Source organism: Dendrobates tinctorius, unplaced genomic scaffold, assembly GCF_039654945.1.
Source record: "Dendrobates tinctorius isolate UK_male_01 unplaced genomic scaffold, ASM3965494v1 ptg000211l, whole genome shotgun sequence".
NCBI lineage: Eukaryota > Metazoa > Chordata > Amphibia > Anura > Dendrobatidae > Dendrobates > Dendrobates tinctorius.
Genome location: NW_027361878.1, coordinates 16,073,004 through 16,096,772, shown reverse-complemented (window position 1 = coordinate 16,096,772; position 23,769 = coordinate 16,073,004). Strand labels below are relative to the sequence as shown.

General features: G+C 45.9%; 1 protein-coding gene across 3 annotated transcripts in view; it reads left to right on the top strand.

Annotated features, from left to right (window-relative positions):
- The window catches only part of SYVN1 (synoviolin 1), an 87,752-nt gene extending 71,997 nt beyond the window's left edge, over positions 1-15,755 (top strand). For 2 of the 3 annotated variants that reach the window (XM_073554506.1, XM_073554508.1), the window contains exons 9-16: positions 117-182; positions 2,764-2,880; positions 3,716-3,888; positions 3,968-4,099; positions 10,715-10,837; positions 10,934-11,120; positions 15,141-15,268; positions 15,353-15,755. In XM_073554506.1, the coding sequence (XP_073410607.1) occupies positions 117-182; positions 2,764-2,880; positions 3,716-3,888; positions 3,968-4,099; positions 10,715-10,837; positions 10,934-11,120; positions 15,141-15,268; positions 15,353-15,486 (1,060 nt within the window). In that variant the 3' untranslated portion in view covers positions 15,487-15,755. The remainder of the gene's footprint in view (positions 1-116; positions 183-2,763; positions 2,881-3,715; positions 3,889-3,967; positions 4,100-10,714; positions 10,838-10,933; positions 11,121-15,140; positions 15,269-15,352) is intronic. The other variant, XM_073554507.1, reaches the window with a different exon arrangement.
- The last annotated feature ends 8,014 nt before the right edge of the window (positions 15,756-23,769 follow it).

Genomic DNA, 23,769 nt, shown 5'->3' with positions numbered 1-23,769 from the left:
CCTCAAAGAATGGCACCCTATGTTCACCTTGTTTCTGTATCTTTTATCACACAGCATGAATTTGATTCCAAGGTGAAGAGACAATTCCCCAATATCTCCTTCTTGTTTCCGTACAGGCAGTTTAAGAAGGCAGTCACTGACGCCATCATGTCAAGGAGAGCGATCCGCAACATGAACACCTTGTGAGTAAATGGGTTATGACTGTAACCAAAGTAGACTCCACCGCTGAGCATTTCCAGCTCATCTGGCTTGATAGTTTATGTCGATTTATATAATAGATATTTCGATTTTGTGGCTAATTTTTATGATGGAAGCCTAAGTTTCCTGCTCCCTATCAGCCATATGAAAGTGATGGCTGCATGTTTCCCCCACTACCTTGGAGATGAATGTATACAGCCCCCATTAAACTCTACAATATATCCTTCTTCTGCACATTCTCTTTAGTGGTGGCTGCAGCCAACATGATCGGATCTGCCATTATCTTCCTTGTGCAGATTATTAACAATATCTGACATTTACACTCTATTGTGAGGGCAATTACTTTCTATTAGAGTTGAGCAAATTTGTTCAGATTTGGCGCCGAGTTTCAATTTGCCATATTCGTTCCCTCTTCATGCCAAATGTATGTTTGGTTCGGAACATATTTGGTAATGATGTTCGGCTGTATTCGACGAATATTGCAAAAAACAATATTCGCCGCCTATCATATTCTGAACCGAATCCGAACAAATTCGCTCAACTCTACTTACAATGTGTCACTTCCTGATGTTAATAGTGGGTGGTAAAGGTCTCGTCAACCTAATTAGCAGATTGCTGGAGTTAAGGCATCCTCGACCTTCCTTGTCACAACCCGTTTTATTGATTTTTTTCCTGTTCAGTGCAGTCGATAGAGATTGCTGTTTAGAAACGCTGTAGTAGTATGGTTGAGAATAAGTATTTGGAGATCTTTTCCTTTTCAGCTGCCAGAGGGTGAAGGAGGCTAATTCTGTCCAAACAGAGCCCACGCCAGTAGCGCAGATTAAAGCCTTTTAGGATTTTTGGTTTGAAAGTGTTTTATGGCATGACCCCTTTTTAAAGAGATTCCGCCAGCAGTTTTGGCTTGGCAAAATGCTGATCGTACTGTTTAAGTATACTTGAAGGGGTATCCCAGACTTTTTTGACGGATGGGTCATCAATATCTGATTGGTGGAGGTTTGACACCTGATTCCAGTGCCGACGCTGGCGTAGGTGAACATAACTGGAACAGCATGGCACAGTTCGTGGTGTAGTGGCTGTTGAGAACTGCAGTTTGGCTACTATTCATTTGAGCTGCAGTTCTTGGCAGCAGCCACTACAGTATATCATTCTGGCCGTGTTCACTGTGTACATCCAGCCAGTCCCGGAGCTGGAATCAGCTGATTGGTGGGGGGGTGATGACTCTTGGACCGCCTCAATCCAATAAGGATGCCCTATTCTAAAGAAGTCATCAATGTCATAAGGCTAAAATAACCCCTTTAAGATAATTTTGATAAAGGGAGGGTGGGGCAAACATCCCAGATCCTGGCCAGTCAGCACATTGAAAGGTGAAGTCCTCTTCATTGTCTACGAAGGATTTGTGGCTTGTCCTTTTCACTCCATTAGGACAAGCTGCAGTACCTCACACAACCTTTTGTGGAAAGCGTCATGTCCTCTTCCTAATTATCTGTATATTTAATCTCCTAATCTAATATCTTTTCTAATATACTGTAATTAAAAAGTCCCTATCTTTCCCTCTATATTCAACTGCTTGATTTATTTTTTAAAAACATTTTTTTACTACCTCTTGTGTAAAGACTGGGGGTTCTCAAACAAGAGTTGTCATAAAGGGTAGAGGCTGCAGCCGTTGCCTCCTCTCTGAAACGAAGTGTCATCAGGGAGTTCAGTTTCAGGGTCTAGGCTAGTCCCTACTCTACTGAGCATGCATTGGTTGTCAATTCAAATGTATGCTCAGTAGGATCTTTTCAGTGTGCAACATGCACAGCGACCGTGTGCACGCTCCCTGGCTCTGATCAGAAGTGATGAGCCAACAAGAGAGCACACTGTGGGTGTGCATTTTAGGAAGAATACCCGACGTGTAGGAAATGCGGAGACCAGCACCGCCCCTCACAAATAACATCTCACGAGGGGGCTGCTCTGGCCTCTCCTCTTCCTACACACCAGGTATTCGTAATGCAATACACACTGACTGTGTGCTATTGCCGGCTCCTTCTGATCAGAGGAGGTGAACAAGCGCACTGTCAGTGTGCATATTAAAGATCCTACTGAGCATACGTTGGACTTGACAACCAGCGCATGCTCAGTACAGTAGGGACTAGCCCAACCACTGAAACAGGCCTCCCTGATGACACTTTGTTTCAGGGACTTCGTTTGACTATCCCAGCATGCATTGGCATTTTCAAATGAGTCATCAAAGAGGAGGTAGTAAAAATTAAACCAGTTGCGTAGACTAGTGAGGAATCAGTAGGGAGTTTTTAAATAAAGTATATTAGAAATGAGATTTGATTATGACATTAAATGGGGCATTTAAGATTAAAAATAAATTTGTTCTGAACCACCCCTTTTAAATACTTTGAAACTCGTTTGCATTTGTTGTTTTTGTGTTTTGTTTGTTTTTTATAGAAATTCAGCAATCAGAAATGAAGGTGTTTCTGATAATATAACAATAGGAAATCAATGTTTAATGAATTTGATTGTTGCCACAAATCAACTGATGATGTACAAGTATAATATACATGGTATCTACAGGTATCCAGATGCCACACCAGAGGAGCTGCAGGCCATGGACAATGTGTGCATCATCTGCAGAGAGGAGATGGTGACTGGAGCCAAGAGACTTCCCTGCAACCACATCTTCCACACCAGGTTCGCTCAATCGCAATGTAGAGTCATGAATAATTATAATAATAATCTTGGTATTTTTATATAGCGCTAACATATTCCGCGGCGCTTTACAGTTTGCACACATTATCATCACTGTCCCCGATGGGGCTCACAATCTAAATTCCCTATCAGTATGTCTTTTGAATGTGGGAGGAAACCGGAGAACCTAGAGGAAACCCACGCAAACACGGGGAGAACATACAAACTCCTTGCAGATTGTTGTCCTTGGTGGGATTTGAACCCAGGACCCCAGCGCTGCAAGGCTGCAGTGCTATCCACTATATCAGACATATTGTGGTATAGTAAAGAGGAGCATGACTGTTTTTTTACTCCTATCCTGAAAATATATTCACTATCCAGACTAGATTTCATGCCTATATTGCTTATATGCAACATTCAGATACAGAATGGTTTCTTTAATTGGGTTGGCTCATCAGACAAAACCCTATACAGTATGCAGCCGCCATGGCTATCAGCCGCTACCTTCCATGGGATCCACTGAAAACAGCCGATATTCCTTGGGAAGCTCTGTCCCACCAGGTATTTCACTTTCAGCGGCCAGTTGATGTCACTATAATGCAAGAACAGCCTGAGTCCGCCTGGACAGGAGCCAGAAGATGGTATAGATGCCTGTATGAAGTCCACATGACTGAGTAGGGCATGTGGACTTGGTGTGTTGCCTATAATCTGGCATTGAATATTGCCAAAGAAGTTCTTGTAGCTCTGAGAATAAGATCTGGAATCTCTCATAAGACATTCTAAGTAAACAACAAACTAATGAACCTCCTATCTAATGCACCTTTCCTTACCATTCCAGTTGCCTGCGTTCTTGGTTCCAAAGGCAGCAGACTTGTCCCACATGTCGAATGGATGTTCTCAGAGCTTCCCTGCCCACGCAAGCTCAAGCACCTGCAGACCAGCCGGACCCTGCCCAGCAGCCGCACGCAGCTCCTGCACAACAGACTCCCGTTATCCCTCCTCCACCCAACTGTGAGTCACGCCATTGGTTTTGTTTAGAAATTCTTGATGTCAGTTTACTTATTTACTTCTTGATTTCCATTCCATTTAGTCCCTCCAGGGATGATTCCACCTTTTCCTCCTGGAATGTTTCCACTCTGGCCCCCAATGGGTCCTTTTCCGCCAGTCCCTGGCTTACCTGGATCCAATGCCGCGGAAGAAGCCAATGCTGGAACTTCCAGTGGTAAAACCTTTTTTTTTTTTTTTTTTTTTTTTTTTCTCCCCTCATGCTCCATTCTCAGTACCTTCACATTGTTCCAAAGTACTCTCTCAATATAGAAATAAGAGGCAAAATTTCAAAGGAAGGTCCACATACTGAATAGTGTGAGCAAGGTTTTGTGGAGCCCCAAACCCAGGAAATTTCCCAATACAATTTAGGCAAAATGATGTGAGACTGGGAGACTTTTTTTTTTTCTTTCAAGGATGATTTAGTGTTGTAGAGAAAGGATCAAGGTTGTCATCTGAAGATTATTATTATTATTATTATTATTATTATTATTATTATTATTATTATTATTTTTTTTTTTTTTTCGGCAGTAGTGTCGATCTCCATATCGGCCATTCCTTCCAACAAATCAGGCAATTTCTTTCTAGAAAAAATTGACATTACTCTGTCGCCTTATTGGGGGACACAGAACCGTGGGTGTTATGCTGCTGTCCACTAGGAGGCGACACTATGCATAATCTGAAAAAGATTAACTTTGGCTCCTCCTCTGCAGTATACACCCCTGGACGGCGTCAGCCTTCTCCAGTTTTTGCTTAGTGTCGCAAGGAGGCACACCTTTTTTTCTTTTTTTCCTTTCGTCGGAACAGATGAAGAAAAGTGGGTCTCCAGCGAGACTCCCGGCATGGCTCCTTCCTTGGCCCCCTTTTTAGGGGTGCCCAGTTGAAGTAGAGATGGCGGTCCCCCATGTCGCTCCTTCCCCAGTCCCTCGGGTACTGGTCCGAAGTTGAGACCCCCCCCCTCCTTCCCCAACCCCCTTCAGGGTCTGGGTTGAGGTTGAGGCAAGGATGAAGACCCCCTGACGGTGACAGACGCACCCTCCCTAATCCCCCGCAGGGGGCATTAGGTTGAGACGCTGCAGGTAGGGTCGGAGTACAGACAGCATTCTGCACCAGGGACCCCAGCCCAGCTGTGGGATCCTGCTGGGGCGGGGGAGGGTGCAGGCAGACGTGGCACAGCAGAGACAGGGCTTTCTGCGCCCCTGCCTCTGCAGCAGCAGTGGCTCCATGGCGCTCCAGGGACCCCCCACACAGGAACCGCTAGCACTGCTGCCCCCACCGCTAGCCAGTCGCCCATTCTGGGGGGGTCCGGTGCAAATCCGACCCCCTCCCGGACTACCGCGCCGCTCTGGAGCCCTCCTGGGCATCAGGCCTCTAATTTAGACCGCGGCTTCGGCCTAGCCGAAGCCACCGCCTTTTCCCCGCCCCCCGGCCCGCCCCTGGCACGCCCCCCCGGATGACGAAAATGACACTGCAGTGTCATAGAAGGGGCGGATCGAGGCAGGAAGGGCGCGCTTTTACATGGCCCAGCGCGCCCTTTTCCAGCTCTCCGCCCCCTTCCCTCTCCACCTCAGAATCCGGTGGCCATCTTGCTGCACCTGGAGGAAGGCAGCACAGAGTCTCCGGGGGGCACAGGACATGGGGCTTATCAGCGCTGGACCTAAGGGGAGCACCGGTGGGGTAAGATCACAGCTGGGTCCTTGGTACTCAGCTGTGAATTCCTATAACCTATAGCGCTCTCCTACTCCTTTTTCCTCTGCGTAGATACCCCTGTAGGGTCTCTATTAATCAGCCTAGGTACTATGTCGGGCTCAAAGAAAAGAACCAGGCAAGACTGCTTTTATGCAGTCTGCACTCTCCCCAGCGGCAGCACGTATCCGCACTGCCGGGACTGTACCCAAAAAAAAAAAAAACGGCGCAGAACCCCAAGAAGTCCCTACCAACGCTTCTGCGACCGCTACTGCGCTGGAATGGGCAACTCAGATGTCGCAGTCTATGACACAGTCTATAGATAACCTGACCTCCACATTACTGCAGGGTCATGTCTCGGCTATGAACGTTACCCAGCAAAGGGACGTCCGGTCTCATGATCAGGGCGCTTCCGACAGTTCGAGGCGTAAGCGGACCCACAGGTCGCGTTCAGCTGTGTCCTCACATAGCAATAGGTCTTCCCCCTCCAGGGAAAGACACAGTGGCCTCAGGTCACCGAGGCCGTCCCCTGATGCGGATCTCCACAATGATCCCAGACTACGGGAAACCTCCGCTCTAGTTCGCCCGCTAGGGAGCTCCTTAGCGATGCGCAGGACTCAGAGGGCATATGTGACTCCAATTCAGATAACGAAACAGAGAACGCTTTGCTCCCTAGTCCCCCTAGCAATACTGCGATAGTTGAGGATATCGTCTCTTCCATCCTTCGGGTGCTGGACATTTCAGATCCAACCCCGGAAGCACCAGAACACAACATTTCCTTTGAAAGTGTTCAGAAACCATCGAAGGTCTTCCCTAATCACCCGGAATTCCAAAAAATTTGCCAATCGCAAGTATTTGGAAGCAAAATACCCCTTTCCACAGAAAGACACCAAGGATTGGACAGATCCACCTGAAGTGGACCCTCCAGTCTCTGGGCTGGCAGCACAAACGCTTCTCTCGCTGCCGGACAGATCAACCCTCAAGGACACAGCAGACAGACAAGTCGAACGCATGGCTCGTTCAATCTTTGAAGCGGCAGGTGCCTCTTTGGCTCCCGCATTTGCTTTAGTCTGGGCAGCCAAGGCCATTATGGCTTGGGCTGCTCTATTGCAAAAGGGCCTTCAAGCTTCAAATCCTCAGATGGCGGACCAGGCGGTGCAAATTGCAGTGGTGGCAGATTACATGGTCCTTGCAGCGTTGGACTCTGCAAGAGGAATAGCGGGAATAGCATCAAACGCCATTACAATCCGGCGTATTCTCTGGCTAAGAGAATGGAAAGCGGATGCGGCCTCAAAAAAGTCCCTAACAAATCTCCCGTACTTCAGTGGCCGTCTTTTCGGTGAAAAGCTGGATACAATGATATCCAATGCTACCGGGGGCAAAAGTACTTCCCTCCCTCAACTAAGACCAAAACGCACGTTTAAAAGGCGTAATCAATCTCGTTTCCGATCCTTTCGGAATTCTTCGGGCTGGTCCGTCTCACGCCCAGCACAAAACCGTAATCGTTCCCCCCGCAGGGACAACACACGGCGGCACAGAGGCCGGACAGGAACTGGCAATCAAAGGCAAGCCAGGCAAAACCTAAAGGAGGAAAACCTCAGATTTTTCCCTCGTCCTGACTCATGCCCTCTCGAAGACACCCCACTTGTTGGCGGACGACTGCTACTCTTTCAGCAGGTCTGGCTGCCTATTACAGAAGACAAGTGGGTCAAGGAAATAGTGTCTTCAGGATACAAAATCGAGTTTACTACCAGCCCACCGCACAGGTTTTTTTCCATCTGTCCCTCCAAAATCCCCGCTCAAAGCTCAGGCCTTCCGTCAAGCGGTTTCTTCCCTCCTGCGAGCAGGAGTCATAGTGCCAGTCCCAGCAGAAGAGCGCTTCCGAGGGTTCTACTCCAACCTGTTCGTGGTGCCCAAAAAGGGAGGCAGCGTCCGACCCATACTAGACCTCAAGCAACTCAACAAGTACGTTCGAGTTCGTCACTTCCGCATGGAATCCCTCCGGTCAATCGTTGCGTCTATGGAAAAAGGAGAATATCTTGCCTCCATAGACATACAGGACGCATACCTGCATATACCAATTGCTCCCTCCCATCAGAGGTTTCTCAGATTCGCAATCAACCAAGACCATTATCAGTTTGTGGCCCTCCCGTTCGGTCTGGCCACGGCCCCCAGAACATTTACAAAGGTCATGGCAGCTACCATGGATGTTCTGCACTCCAGAGGCATAGTAGTCGTTCCATACCTGGACGACCTTCTCATCAAGGCCTCCACCCTCAAGGACGGCGAGGTCAACGTCTCGATCACGATCGACACTCTGACGCGCCTGGGATGGTTAGTCAATTTACAGAAGTCCTCGACTACCCAGAGTCAGTCTCTGACCTTCCTGGGGATGCTATTCGACACCTCCAAGGGTCTGGTGATCCTCCCCAGGGACAAGGCACTGGCTCTCCGTCTGGGAGTTCACACACTCCTCCGCAAGTCCCCCAGATCTCTCCGGTATACCATGAGAGTACTTGGCAGGATGGCAGCAGCAATGGAGGCGGTACCATTTGCCCAGTTTCACCTCAGACCCCTTCAACTGGCCATCCTCAAGTCCTGGGACAGGAATCCGTTCTCCCTCGACAGGGAGTTCCGGTTATCAGCAAACACCAGGAGGTCCCTGCACGGGTGGCTCAAGCCAACCTCGCTTGCAAGGGGAAAATCCTTTCCGGTCAATGGAAGGTTTTGACCACCGACGCAAGCCTTATGGGTTGGGGCACGGTGCACCTACATCACAGAGCGCAAGGCAGGTGGTCACCAAGGGAATCGACCATGCCCATCAACATCCTGGAAATTCGGGCCATCTTCCTGGCGTTGCAAGCCTTCCATCACTTGCTGGCAGACTTTCATATCAGAGTACAGTCGGACAATGCCACGGCAGTGGCATACGTGAACCATCAAGGCGGCACCCGCAGCATCCAGGCGATGACCGAAGTAAAGCGTATCCTACAGTGGGCGGAGGATGCAAGGTCGGTACTCTCCGCGGTCCACATTCCGGGCGTGGACAACTGGGAAGCCGACTATCTCAGCCGACAAGGAATGGACTCGGGGGAATGGTCTCTCCATCCCGAAGTCTTCGGTCAGATCTGTCATCGTTGGGGGACCCCGGACGTGGATCTGATGGCATCCCATCTCAATGCCAAGGTTCCCAATTTCATGGCCAGGACGCGCGATTCGCGATCGCTCGGAGCAGATGCCCTGGTTCAGGACTGGACCCAGTTCCAGCTTCTGTACATTTTTCCACCCCTCCCCCTGATCTCCAGAGTCCTGAGGAAGATCAAACAAGAGGGTGTTCCCACCATTCTGATCGCTCCAGACTGGCCCAGGCGTACATGGTACGCCGACGTCGTGCAACTCACAGCAGACGCTCCCTGGCGTCTCCCCACACGTCCCGACCTCCTGTCACAAGGCCTGTTCTTCCACCAGAACTCAGGGGCTCTCAATTTGACGGAGTGGCCATTGAGACCTGGGTTTTGACCCAAGCAGGTTTTTCACCGGACGTTGTTAAAACCATGATCAGGGCTCGAAAGCCAACTTCAGCCAGGATTTACTATCGTACCTGGAAGGTTTTTCTTCACATGGTGCGACTCTCGTGGGCAGATTCCACTTCCCTATTCTCTTCCAAAGGCCCTCGGGTTCCTTCAGTCAGGCCTGGACGCCGGGCTATCCCTGGGCTCGCTGAAGAGCCAGGTCTCAGCGCTTTCAGTGCTCTTTCAGAGGCGTATTGCTAACAAGCCGCAAGTGTAGACTTTTCTCCAAGGGGTTTCCCGATTGGTTCCCCCCTACAAACGTCCGTTGGAGACGTGGGACCTCAACCTGGTCTTGACAGCACTACAGTCACCTCCTTTTGAACCCCTTAGGGTGGTCTCACTCCGCTTTCTATCGCAGAAAGTGGTTTTCCTGGTGGCAATCACCTCGCTACGCAGGGTGTCTGAACTTTCAGCTCTTTCCTGCAGACAACCCTTCCTGGTTTTTCATCAGGACAAGGTGGTTCTCCGTACAGTACCATCCTTCCTTCCGAAGGTCGGGTCCAGCTTCCACCTCAATGAGGAAATATCACTACCGTCTCTTTGCCCGGCTCCCGTTCATAGGGTAGAGAAGGCTCTGCATACGCTTGACCTTGTCAGGGCATTGCGTGTTTACGTGTCTAGGACTGCTCCTTTCCGGAAGTCTGATTCACTTTTCCTTCTTCCAGAAGGCGTTCGCAAGGGCCTACCGGCTTCCAAAGCCACCCTTGCTAGGTGGATCAAGTCCACCATTCAAGAGGCTTACCGCCTCAACAATTCTCCTCTTCCGGCCGGTATCACGGCACACTCTACGCGGGCGGTAGGGGCCTCTTGGGCCATTCGGCATCAATCCTCAGCACATCAAGTGTGTAAGGCAGCCACTTGGACTAACCTGCACACATTTACAAAACACTACAGAGTGCATACCCAGTCCTCAGCGGATGCGAGCCTGGGTAGACGGGTCCTGCAGGCGGCAGTACTCCAAGTCTAGGGGACTGTCGGCACAATATTCGTCCACTGCTTCCCACCCAGGGACTGCTTTAGGACGTCCCACGGTTCTGTGTCCCCCAATAAGGCGACAGAGTAAAGGAGATTTTTGTGTACTCACCGTAAAATCTCTTTCTCTTAGCCTTTAATTGGGGGACACAGCTCCCACCCTGTAGCCCTTGCGGGCCGATGTTACGGTTGGGTTCTCATATTGTTGTTTGAGCCTGTTTATAGTAGCCTTTTTTTTTACAGGCATGGTTATGTTTCTGGTATATTCCTCCTAATGCTTTTACACAAAACTGGAGAAGGCTGACGCCGTCCAGGGGTGTATACTGCAGAGGAGGAGCCAAAGTTAATCTTTTTCAGATTATGCATAGTGTCGCCTCCTAGTGGACAGCAGCATAACACCCACGGTTCTGTGTCCCCCAACTAAAGGCTAAGAGAAAGAGATTTTACGGTGAGTACACAAAAATCTCCTTTTTTCTATATTTGTGATTGACTTATTTTGTTTTCTCAGTTTTCTTCTAGAATATATTTACCTCCATTGGTTATTTTCTGTTTGTGCTTTGCAGCATCCGCTCCTAGGCCTGGAGATACATTGAACACTGCTGGCGCTGATTCATCAGCTGGGACATCTCTGCCAGGCTTTCCTTTCCCACCTCCATTTTTAGGAATGCCAATGTTTCCTCCATTTGGTAAGGGAAGATTTCCGTGTTCCAGTCTTCATGACTTTTTGTGACACGCATCTACAATCCTTAGTTTAATGTTATTATTTTTTTCTTCTTCCTTAGGTTTGCCCCCCATGCCAATGCCTCCTGCCGGCTTTGCTGGTATGACAGACGAGGAGTTGAGGGCAATGGAAGGTCACGAGAGGCAGAATCTAGAAGCCAGGCTTCAGTGTCTTCAAAATATCCATACTCTTCTAGATGCTGCCATGTTACAGATAAACCAATATCTTACAGTATTGGCAACTATCGGGTAATACCTCTTAACTCCTTCCCGACCTTTGACGCCACATAGGCGTCATGAAAAGCTGTGCCAATACGACCCGTGACGCCTATGTGGCATCATGAATTGATTGCCCCCCTGCGGGTCGGGTGACTGGGGTCACTGAAAGGTCACCCGACCCGCAGATACAGGGGGCTTTGTACTTCACCACGGGGGGGGTGGCTTAGCCCCCACGTGGCTACGATTGCTCTGATTGGCTGTTTCACTTTCAGCAGCCAATCAGTGTGATTGTAATATTTCACCAATGAAATTTGGTGAAATATTACAATCCAGCCATGGCCGATGCTGCAATAGCATCGGCCATGGCTGGAGACACCCATCAGACAACCCCCCCCCCCCAATCGGCCGCCGCTGTCATGATCTGCTCCCCCACTTTCCGATCACCCACCCTCACCCTGTACGGTGCCTCCGAAGTCCCTCTGGCCGTCCCGGTGTCCGGCCATCCCGGATCATGGGCGCTGCCATCTTGGAAAATGGCAGGCGCATGCGCAGTGCACCCGCCGGAATCTGCAAAGCTGCAGATTCATTTATTCATTGTGATCACTGTGATAAACTCGCATAAAAAAGTAAATCACCGCCCCTTTATCTCCCCCATAGGTAGGGACAAATAATAAAATAAAGAAAATATTTTTATTTTTCCATTAGGGTTAGAAGTAGGGTTTGGTTGGAATTAGGGTTAGGGTTGGGATTAGGGTTTGGGTTTGAATTAGGGTTGGGATTAGGGTTAGGGTTGAAATTAGGGTTAGAATTAGGGTTAAGATTAGGGTTAGGGGTGGGTTGGGATTAGGGTTAGGCTTGTGGTTAGGGTTAGAGTTAGGGTTAGGGGTGTGTTATGGTTAGGATTGGGATTAGGGTTAGGGGTGTGTTGGGGTTAGGGTTGGAGATAGAATTGAGGGGTTTCCACTGTTTATGCACATCACGGGGTCCAAACGTGACATGGCGCCACCATTTATTCCAGTCAATTTTACATTCAAAAAGTCAAACAGTGCTCCCTCCATTCCGAACCCTGATGTGTGCCCAAACAGTGGTTTACCTCCACATATTGGGTATTAGCGTACTCAGGAAAAATTGCACAACAACTTTGGGGGTCAAATTTCTCCTGTTACCCTTGGGAAAATAAAAAATTGGGGGCTAAAAAAATTATTGTTTTGGAAAAAAAATGATTTTTTATTTTCACGGCTCTGTGTTTTATAAACTTCTGTGAAGCACTTGGGGGTTCAAAGTGCTCACCACACATCTAGATTAGTTCATTGGGTGGTCTAGTTTCCAAAATGGGGTCACTTGTGGGGAGTTTCTACTGTTTAGGCACATCAGGGGTTCTGCAAACGTAACATGACGCCTCAGGCCATTCCATCAAGTCGGCATTTCAAAACGTCACCACTTCCCTTCCGAGCCCCGACGTGTGCCCAGACAGTGGTTCCCCTCCACATATGGGGCACCATCGTACTCAGGACAAACTGGACAACAACTTTTGGGGTCCAATTTCTCCTGTTACCATTGTGAAAATAAAAAATAGCAGGCTAAAAAAAATCATTTTTGAGGAAAAAAAAATATTTTTATTTTCACGGCTCTGCGTTATAAACTTCTGTGAAGCATCTGGGGGTTCAAAGTGCTCACCATGCATCTAGATAAGTTCCTTAGGGGGTCTAGTTTCCAAAATGGGGTCATTTGTGTGGGAGCTCCAAAGTTTAGGCACACAGGGGCTCTCCAAACACGACATGGTGGCCGCTAACGATTGGAGCTAATTTTCCATTCAAAAAGTCAAATGACTCTCCTTCCCTTCTGAGCTCTGCCGTGCGCCCAAACAATGGTCCCCCCCCCACATATGGGGTACCAGCGTACTCAGGACAAACTGGAGAACAACTGTTGGGGTCCAATTTATCCTGTTAGCCTTGGGAAAATAAATAATAGTGAGCTAAAAAATCATTTTTGAAGAAACAAAATGATTTTTTATTTTCATGGCTCTGCATTTATAAACTTTTGTGAAGTACCTGGGGGTTCATAGTGCTCACTACACATCTAGATAAGCTCCTTGGGGGGGTCGAGTTTCCAAAATGGGGTCACTTTTATGGGGGGTTTCTATTGTTTAGGCACATCAGGGGCTCTGCAAACGCAACATGATGCCCGCAGAACATTCCATCAAAGTCTGCATTCCAAAATTGCGCTCCTTCCCTTCTGAGCTATCCCATGCTCCCAAACAGTGGTTTCCCCCCCCCCCCCCCCCCCCACATATGGGGTATCGGTGTACTTAGGACAAATTGCACAACAACTTTTGTGGTCCAATTTCTCCTGTTAGCCTTGTGAAAATAAAAAATAGAGGGCTAAAAAAATCGTTTTTGAGGAAAGAAAAAAGATTTTTTAATTTCACTGCTCTGCGTTATAAACGTCTGTGAAGCACTTGGGGGTTCAAAGTGCTCACCACACATCTAGATAAGTTCCTTCGGGGGTCTAGTTTCCAAAATGAGGTCACTTGTGGGGGAGCTCCAATGTTTAGGCAAACAGGGGCTCTCCAAATGCGACATGGTGTCCACTAACGATTGGAGTTAATTTTCCAAACAAAAAGTCAAATGGCGCTCCTTCCCTTTTGGGCCCTGTCGTGCTCAGGAGAAATTGCCCTACAAATTTTAGGATCCATTTTATCCGGTTACCCATGTGAAAATGAAAAAATTGATGCTAAAAGAATTTTTGTTGGAAAAATTAAAATGTCCATTTTTTCCTTCCACGTTGCGTTCTTTCCAGTGAAGCACCTGAAGGGTTAAAAATCTTATTGAATGTAGTTTTGAGTAGCTTGAGGGGTGCAGTTTTTAGCATGGTGTCACTTTTGGGTATTTTCTGCCATATAGACCCCTCAAAGTGACTTCAAATGTCAGGTGGTCCCTAAAAAAAATGGTTTTGTAAATTTTGTTGTAAAAATGAGAAATCGCTGGTCAACTTTTAACCCTTATAGCTTCCTATAAAAAAAAAAGTTTCCAAAATTGTGCTGATGTAAAGTAGACATGTGGGAAATGTTGTTTTTTAACTATTTTTTGTCACATAACGTTTTAACAGAATAAAAATTCAAAATTTGAAAATTGCGAAATTTTCACCAAATTTCCGTTTTTTTCACAAACGCTAAAATTATCGACCTAAATTTACCACTAACATGAAGCCAAATATGTTACATGTCCAATGTAATTAGCATTTTCCTTTATTAAAGGGTCAGGCAATAGATTTTGTTTTGGTTGATACTAGTTCTGCACAGGTACGCTGAAGACCAAAAAGTGAATACAGTACAGATAAACCCTGTGACTTCCAGATTATGCCTTATCAGATTGGAATTGTTCATCTTCCCTTTTCTTTGCCTTGTCAGACCGCCAGGAAGACTTCTTTGAGCTTCCCACTGCTTTCTTACCGCTACACAGTCCCTTTACTCCACACAATAATTGTATTTTCTTTTTTTTATGCACCTCCCATTTACAAGTAACACAAAAAACCTCAAAACTCACCAAACCTCCCTTCCATGATGAACAGCGGAGTCCCTTCCTGCTGTGTAGTGCCGATGGCACGATGACTTCCACAACATCTCGTAGGTCACAGACCAAAATGGATAAGACCAACTAAAGTCTTAACACCTATGTAAGCTTGGTGAAACGCACGTCGGGGCGCTAGGCTACACACTGACAGGGCATCAAACTGACAATATGTAAGTTTTTTAGAAATTTCATTTTTTTATGGTCTTGAATGCAACCCACTGTGAAAGAGGCAGATGATTGGTAGAATGGCTTTCCTTCTGTATATTTGTAGGTTGTTTTAATCAGTCTGGACTGCTTTTGTGATCCATTACGGGAAAGAAAACTGAGGCTGATGTGTTTTTCTACTGAAATTATCTACACTTGCGTCCCATAAAAAGTGTTGTGCCTAAACTGAGTTTTTATGATTCATACCACCATCCGGTGGTAAGTCAATGACTGAAGTTTATATTTTTTCTATTTTTTTTTCATCAATCACTAGGCCTCCTCGTCCTCCCATGCCCTCTCCACAGTCTCCAGTAGTCTCCTCAGATATAGTTTCATCCAGTCAGTCGGAAGAAACCCCCACTTCTGAAGCCCCCTCAGATGTCCCCGAAGCCTCGCAATCAGGTACTCTTCCAGCCTTCTCATAACCAGCCTGCTCTCTTGCTGTTGCTTACAAATAAAAATGAGATAATAATTTTTCTCTGACAGTTCAAGTGGAATCCACCAGTGAAGAGATTACCAACGATTCTGAAGCTGGCACATCAACAGAAGAACCAGATACTGCAGAGTTACGGAGACGTCGACTTCAGAAGCTGGAAACGGGCACCTCTGAATCTCACTGAGGCTGACCTTCTCGGCACAAATAAACTGTGTGTATGAATCAGAAGACGAGCTTCTTTTGGACTTTGAATGAATGCTGGACAAGACTTAAGCTGGACTTCTATAAATATATATTTTTTAAGGACACAGTCCTGGCATTTTCATGGAAATGCTCTTTAGATGAGGAAACGTGTGACCTCATTAAATGTGTTGGACTTATTTCAGTAAAATGAAAATTTGGACTGGTCTATTTCACTTTATGAACGGAGTCTAATAAATCATTTTCAGTGGAGGGGCTATCTTACACCATTATTGGCATAGTTTGGGCACCTTGGGTTGTCTGTTATAGTAATAGCTACATATATGGCCGAGAGGATTTCCAATATTATTTTTTTTATCAGGAGTAACATTAAAATCAAGCCTTTTTTTTTTTTTTTTTTTTTTTTTTTTTTAGCTTTACCCGTCAATGTTTGACTGTTTTCATCATCACTAAGGGGATGATGAAAACAGCATCTGTTGATGAATTTGCTAATCCGGATAGTCAACGTATTTTCCTAGTAGGCCTAGCAGTTGGTAGTTTTCTCTGGCCACCAGAGACCTTCCTAAGGTCTCCTAGTCAATGATGGACTTTGTGGCCCATTTTTGATTGGGTTTTTCCCAGGTCTATCCCTCTGCAACCCCCTCACAGGTCAGAACCCATAAGAGCGTTAGATCTGCTCGTCACCCTTCTCCCCTTGTTTGTTCATTTCTTCCCTACCTAGAAATGTTGGGTCGAAGAGGAAGATTTATAAGTGTTTACAATGGTATGCTTGGATATTATGTATGTTTTTGTTTTTGTTTTTTTTTCCCTGAAGAAGTCACTTTAATGTCTCAAATCTACAGCTGTGAATTGTTAAGGCTCTTGCCTGCCAAGAAAACCACCATTCCACTACCTGACTTCACTATCAAAAGGCCTTGTTTGTTCGGTAATGATATTATTTCTTGCGTTTTGGCCAGTTACAGAGAAGAGTTTAGGCTATGTGCACACGTTGAGGATTTAGATGCGTTTCCGCAGCGTTTTTGGACACACGGAAATGCATCAAATCCGCTGTGCAAACCAAAAGGGACGGAGTACAGAAACACCACCAGAATAAGAATACTAATAGATTTTATTAAATATTAACACACATAAAAGAATTCATGTCTCAATAAATATACCATACACAACAGGCACAGAGACGAAGAGAAGTGAGGACACTAACTGGTGCAGCAGGGAGAGAGCGGACCTCTAAATATCCCAGGGTGAGTGGGAACCCATGATAAGATAATTCTACTAAATAGTAGTGAAATATCAACAATATGAAAACCTGTGTGTGATTAATGCTGGTTTTACACTTGCCGTGTTTTTTCAGGGGGATTTTGCGGGCCCCAATAGATTTCTATGGGGCCGCAAAAGCGGCCCGCAAAAATTCAATGGTGTGCCGTACGGCCGTGATAAAAGATCTAGCTTGCTCAATCTTTTATACGGCATACGGACACTGCCCCCATTGTAAATCAATGGGGCCACAAAAACAAACGGAAAAAAAAATACGTTTTTGCGGTCCGTTATTGCGGCAGACCACAAAAAATGCGGCTAAACGGGACGCAGTAACGAACCGCAAAAATTGCGGTAAGTGTAAAACCAGCCTTATGAACATATAATAAAAATAACACCAGACACATCAATAATAGAAGGGTTAACCCAGCTTACCCATAGATGATGGCAGAGTCCGCACATCTTCCAACTTGGGCAGTTGGGAGATGTGCGGACTCTGCCATCATCTATGGGTAAGCTGGGTTAACCCTTCTATTATTGATGTGTCTGGTGTTATTTTTATTATATGTTCATTAATCACACATCGGCTTTCATATTGTTGATATTTCACTACTATTTAGTAGAATTATCTTATGGGTTCCCACTCACCCTGGGATATTTAGAGGTCCGCCCTCTCCCTGCTGCACCAGTTTAGTGTCCTCACTTCTCTTCCTCTCTGTGCCTATTGTGTATGGTATATTTATTGAGACATGAATTCTTTTATGCGTGTTAATATTTAATAAAATCTATTGGTATTCTTATTCTGGTGGTGTTTCTGTACTCCGTCCTTTTGGTTTGCATGTTTTTGGGAGTATTCTACAATTCTTGCTGATTATATATAGGGAGCTAGGTATTTTCGCTGCTTGGCCTATTTGATGGGATGAGAATGCTTATTTGACTTCTGTTTGAATCAAATCCGCAGTGTAGTGCACAGCCAATGTTAGTCAATGTGAAGTTAAGAATTGTGCACATGCTGCGGAAAAATCAGCGCAGATTTGCAGCGTTTTTTTTTCCTGCATCATGTCAATTCTTTTTGCGGATCTGCAGCGTTTCTGCACCCACTAACTTCCATGGAGTCAGGCACATCCACAGCAAAACCACAGATGTAAAAAAGCTCTGCGGATTTGCTGCGGATGTGGGTGCGAGAAACGCAGCAGATCGGGAGGAGCGGAAGTGTGTGGGCGGAGACTGTGTGCGTGGAGAATTTGTGGGGGTCTGCAGAGCTGTGTATGTGTATGGATGATGTCTGCCGACACAGACCCAATGGGACAACTAGTCCCATCCGGCTATGTCTGCTACAATGACAACATTAGCTGATGATGGAACAGTAGTAGTCCCATCATCCGGCTAATGTAATGTGTTGAATAGTGAAAAAAAAAAAATAAACACAGACACAAAGTACACATACTCACCATATACAAGCTAGTCCTCGATCACCTGAAAAAAATAATAAACAAACAATATACTCCTTGTTCCGAGGTAATCCATTTAATAACGATTGTCCCATGACGAGCTCCCGTGTAGAGCTGTCACATCAGCAGATGCGACCGCTCTCCTGGGGCTCCCGTTGTACAGTAACTGAGATAATCCTCCTCACTGTATCAGTCCGCCTCTGACAGGTCACCGGCACCACTGCGTGAGAAAATTCTCACAGCAGTGGTGCCGTAAAGTGAGAGCCTGAACTCCGATGACACACTGTGGGAGGGTTATCTCTGGTCAGTGGGTCATCGGAGGCCCTGTAGAGCGGTCACATCTGCTGATGTGACTATCCTATAGGGGAGATCATCGTGGGACACTCGTTATTAAAAGGATTACGTCGGACCAGGGAGTATATTGTTAGGTTTTTTGTTTTTTTTTACAGGATATGGATTGCTTTGGGGAAGACTTACTCCTTTGCCACATTGGGGGACACAGGACTGTGGGTGTATGCTGCTGCCACTGGGAGGCTGACACTAAGTGAATACAAAAAGGGTTAGCTCCACCTCTGCAGTATACACCACCCACTGGCTCCGGATCGAACCAGTTCAGGCTTAGTGTCTGTAGGAGGCACACAGGGTCTGCTGTTCAGATCATACTTTATTTTCATTTTTTATTTTTCAAATTTTTACCTTTTTATTCTTTTAACCCCTTTTTTTCATGAGGTTGATTGGGGCGACGGACTCTTTCGAGGGGTCGATCTCCCACAACCAACATGCGAGCACGGGGAGTGTAGCCTCCCCGTATCCTCTCCTGCGACGTGGGATGCCAAGTCTGAGCTATACTAGGGGTGAATGTTTCCTTCAGGGCACTGATCTCCCCACACCAGCAACAGAAAGGAACATGGAATGTCACCTCCCTGTATCCCCTTCTGAGCCAGGCTACAGCCGGACATATCCCTGGGTGAGAGAAACCTTTGGATACAGAGGCCCCCATGGCGTCCGTGCTGCTCCCACTGCACCACCACTGATGGAACAGCGGTGCTGCAAGGAGCTGGACGGTCCCTCTCCACCTCCCACTCAAAGGGGATGGTGGATTGAGTGTTCCTGCACCGTCCCTGTCGCAGCCCTGACCTGCATGCAGAGTGGCAGCTCTTCTTTTCACTCCCTTCAGGCTTCCGGCAGTGAGTTTTTGATCGGGGGAGCGAGCCTGAGCGCGTCATGGGCCCGGTCGGTTTTTCCTGCCGGGCACCGCTAATTTAATCCCCGGCTTCAGCCACAAGTCGGTAACCCCGCCCACAACCACGTGTCACGCCGGCTGTACCGATCACCTGCCTGGCGCTTCTCGCACACTGCAAGAAACGCCTTCCTGATCTCGGTGGCCATATTCAGAAGGAGACAGGCACACAGGGACCCCGTGTACACATTTAGGACCATCGCTGCACTGCTGGGGACAAGGTTTCTTAGGGGCACAGGACCTGGGTAAGTGCTCTACTACACTGCCCTCAGGCACTATCCCTTTTCCACTCCAAGTGCTCTGCTGATCTACAGCTGCACACACATAGCCTTCCCTGCAGTATATTGGGAGATAACTGATACAGCATGTCATCAAGAAAGAGAAAGCTACTGACCAAAAAATGGGATCACCACTATAAATGACAACATGTACTATTTTTATTAAGTGTCAGTCAAACCAAAAACACATTAAAAACATTAAAAGGTCACAAAATGACACATTAAACCCTTATGGGTTAGTAATATAACCCTGACAGGTTCCCCAATCATCCAAGGTATGGATGATAAGCTTACTACTGGTCCAGAATTTAAGCAACACAGCCATGTAATATCGAGCATACTTATTGTGCATGCTGTTAATGAAAAGCCTCAGTTGACACATTATAAGCTGTTAGACTGTTAAACATAAGAAGTGCAATGTTTATATCAAAGATATCACAATATGATACAGCACAATAATAGCACAATAGAACCAGAGTACGTGTAAATGCAGCATGCTGAACCATGCACCAGCAATTCAACCTACCCCCTAAATCAGGGAAAAAGAATATCCTATGGGGGTAAATAAAGTATACCTGCGCCCTGAAATTGTGGGTTCAGAACTAGGTAGACAACCTCCAAGAAGTGCATGAAATGTGCACTGGGTGCCGTGGCAGCGTACTATACCCAAGATGGGGGGAGCCTGTGGACGTGCCCGACGCGTGTCGCTACCGCAAGGTAGCTTCGTCAGGGGCTGAGGATTAAGTCTGAAAGACGTCATATATATATACATAATAAAGAGCACAATGAGCGGCAGCTGCGGTTAATACCAGTGCGGTCACATATGCAAAGAGGTGGGACTGAATACTCCATCCAAGCCTGAGGGACGTTCTCAGACTTCACTTCCAGCGGAAGAAGGTCATACCGAGGGCAGTGGCCATAATCGACCAGTGCGCCTGTGCAGATACACACAGAAAGGGGCGGGAGCAAATCGCTCCATCCAAGCCCTGAATATGCTCACAGTCATCGCTTCCTGCAGAAGAAGGACCTTTCAGAACCAGTGACCAAAATCGACCAATGCGCCTGCGCAGACAAGGTTCACATACTGAATGGTGATAGTGCACTGTTGCGCATGTGTCCTAACATGGACTACGGACTAGGGTTAACCAAGCGGCGCATAGAATGACAATACAGTGCATATCTCATCATCACATACCATATTTGAGTTAGGTAGTGGTATCAATAAACAGAATCACGGTCCCATAAAGAATAGGCACATCTGATTTAATCAACTAGCCGCTAGAAATTACAAACGGCCCATGCAGCGTCCGTGCAAAAATTGTAAAGCAGTCATATAGATATATAAACTCCAATCATAGAAGGCTGCCCTTCACACCAGTATGAGATGTGAAACATTACATAGATATAATCCCTATTAATTATAACATACAACTGCGGCCTGTATAAATACTAAAAAATGGCATTGACGATGCATAACCAATAAGGGGTAGATATAATGCCCATAATAGTGACATGTAACGCAGGCATGTTAAGTGCAGAAAAGGACAATCATGTCCTAACCGCGCATCAAGGAATATCCATTCAATGTAACCCATGCTCTCCATTGGATAACCAAAAAATGGTATGCTAGATGAAAAAAGTCCTAAAATGCATACCTCCACAAGAGCATATCAACTTTATTGGACTCAGAGAAGTACAGTCGGAACATCATGATTTTCTTGCTCAGGCACAAGATCTGACAGATCGTTTTAGAAATAGGGGTTATCCCCAGAAAGTTATTTCTAGAGCTTTTCAGACAACGAAGAGTAGTAATCGGAGACAATTACTACAACCGAGAATAAGGAATACCACGAAACCCATAGGATTAATTACCACTTATAATAATCCGTGGCATAATATACGTGGTATCCTATCTAAATACTGGGATATGTTGACTAATGACCCCAAATTGGCGCCCCATATTGATTCTACGCCCACAATGATAGCAAGGAGGGCACAATCCCTTAAAGATTCTCTCTGTCATAGCCATTTTAAGAGACCCATACAAAAGTTGAATAGGGGTATACGGTTGGTTGGCACCTTTGCCTGTGGTGGATGCAATATTTGTCATCTTACGGTGGGCAGGGAGGGTGTTGTTATTCCTACTTTGAAAACACCCATCGTTTCTAAATCCTACTTTAATTGCAGATCCAAGAATCTAGTGTGTGCCTTGATTTGTGGCTGTCCTAAGATTTATATTGGCCAGGCTATGCAAGAACTTCGTAAAAGAATACAGCAACACCTATCTAATATTAATACGGCAAGGGCTGACAAGGAGAAAGGTAAATCCTTGAGTTCGGTTGCTCTGCATTTCTTGCGTGACCATAACAGCTCTTGCACTGGCATACGGGTTATGGGCCTCGAATCTGTACCATCTGATATTCGTGGAGGGAATATTTCATTAGAACTTCTGAAGCGAGAGTCCAAGTGGATCTATAATCTTAGGAGCCGGACACCACTGGGATTGAATGAACATCTCCTTTTTACCGGTTTTTACAAACAGGTGTAAAGAAAAGTTTTGACTCGTATCTGTGTGTTCTTTTTGCCGAACCCCCAATCTTTAATCAGTTTGGTTTGACAACGATGTTCCAAGATTATCCTCCCTCCCTGGACCCTTCAACTCATTTTTGGGTGCCCTATTCCATTGGACAGGAGTATACTGGATTATTCTTTGATCTTTCTTGGATCTGGCTGGATTCCTTCCCTTATTATCTCTTCCTTCAATATGTGTCATGGATGGATTATGCTGGACTTTTGACATCTGATGACTGTTGCACTGTATTTTTTTTTTACCCTGTATTTGTAGTGTCTCTTCAATTATTCGGTTCATTCTCACATGTTTTTGGGAGCTATTTCTTATTTCCACCTCATTTAGTTCTGGGTGGAGCCTGTGGACTAGCATTGCCATTCATAGCCTGAGTGGGATATGTGTGGACTTTTTGCCCTCCATTCCTATTTCTAGGCTTAGGCTTAGCTATCATAACTTATTATTCACAATTGTCAATGCTCTGGTGCTTATATGACATATTTGTGGTTTGGCTACAAAAAAATTCTTTTGGGGTTGGAACCACGAGGTGGTAGCAGCAGCATTTTGAGACACATTTTTATATATGTTGAGATACTGTCTGCTCCCACGTGTGTTGGTACAGGCTGATTTTATTTTTAGGAGTACAGTACCTCCCTGCCTGTATCTTTCCCATTTGTCAGCTTGGTCAGAACATTTGGTAGCAGCAGTATGTAGGGATTTTCATATTCGATATTTTTATCGATGCTGCTATTTTTGGGTAGCATGGTCAAGTTTTGATAATAATGTTTTCCATGTATCATGTTGGATGATTATTTGACTTTTTGTCCATATCATCTTTATGTGACATTTAAGTTGGAGCCTGCGGACATTGTTCTCATGTCTGTTACATCATGAATATCACTGACTATACTATTTCTTACATACTTTTTAGAGTGTGACTTAGTATGTTAATAATGACTGTACTTCTCTGAGTCCAATAAAGTTGATATGCTCTTGTGGAGGTATGCATTTTAGGACTTTTTTCATCTAGCATACCATTTTTTGGTTATCCAATGGAGAGTATGGGTTACATTGAATGGATATTCCTTGATGCGCGGTTAGGACATGATTGTCCTTTTCTGCACTTAACATGCCTGCGTTACATGTCACTATTATGGGCATTATATCTACCCCTTATTGGTTATGCATCGTCAATGCCATTTTTTAGTATTTATACAGGCCGCAGTTGTATGTTATAATTAATAGGGATTATATCTATGTAATGTTTCACATCTCATACTGGTGTGAAGGGCAGCCTTCTATGATTGGAGTTTATATATCTATATGACTGCTTTACAATTTTTGCACGGACGCTGCATGGGCCGTTTGTAATTGCTAGCGGCTAGTTGATTAAATCAGATGTGCCTATTCTTTATGGGACCGTGATTCTGTTTATTGATACCACTACCTAACTCAAATATGGTATGTGATGATGAGA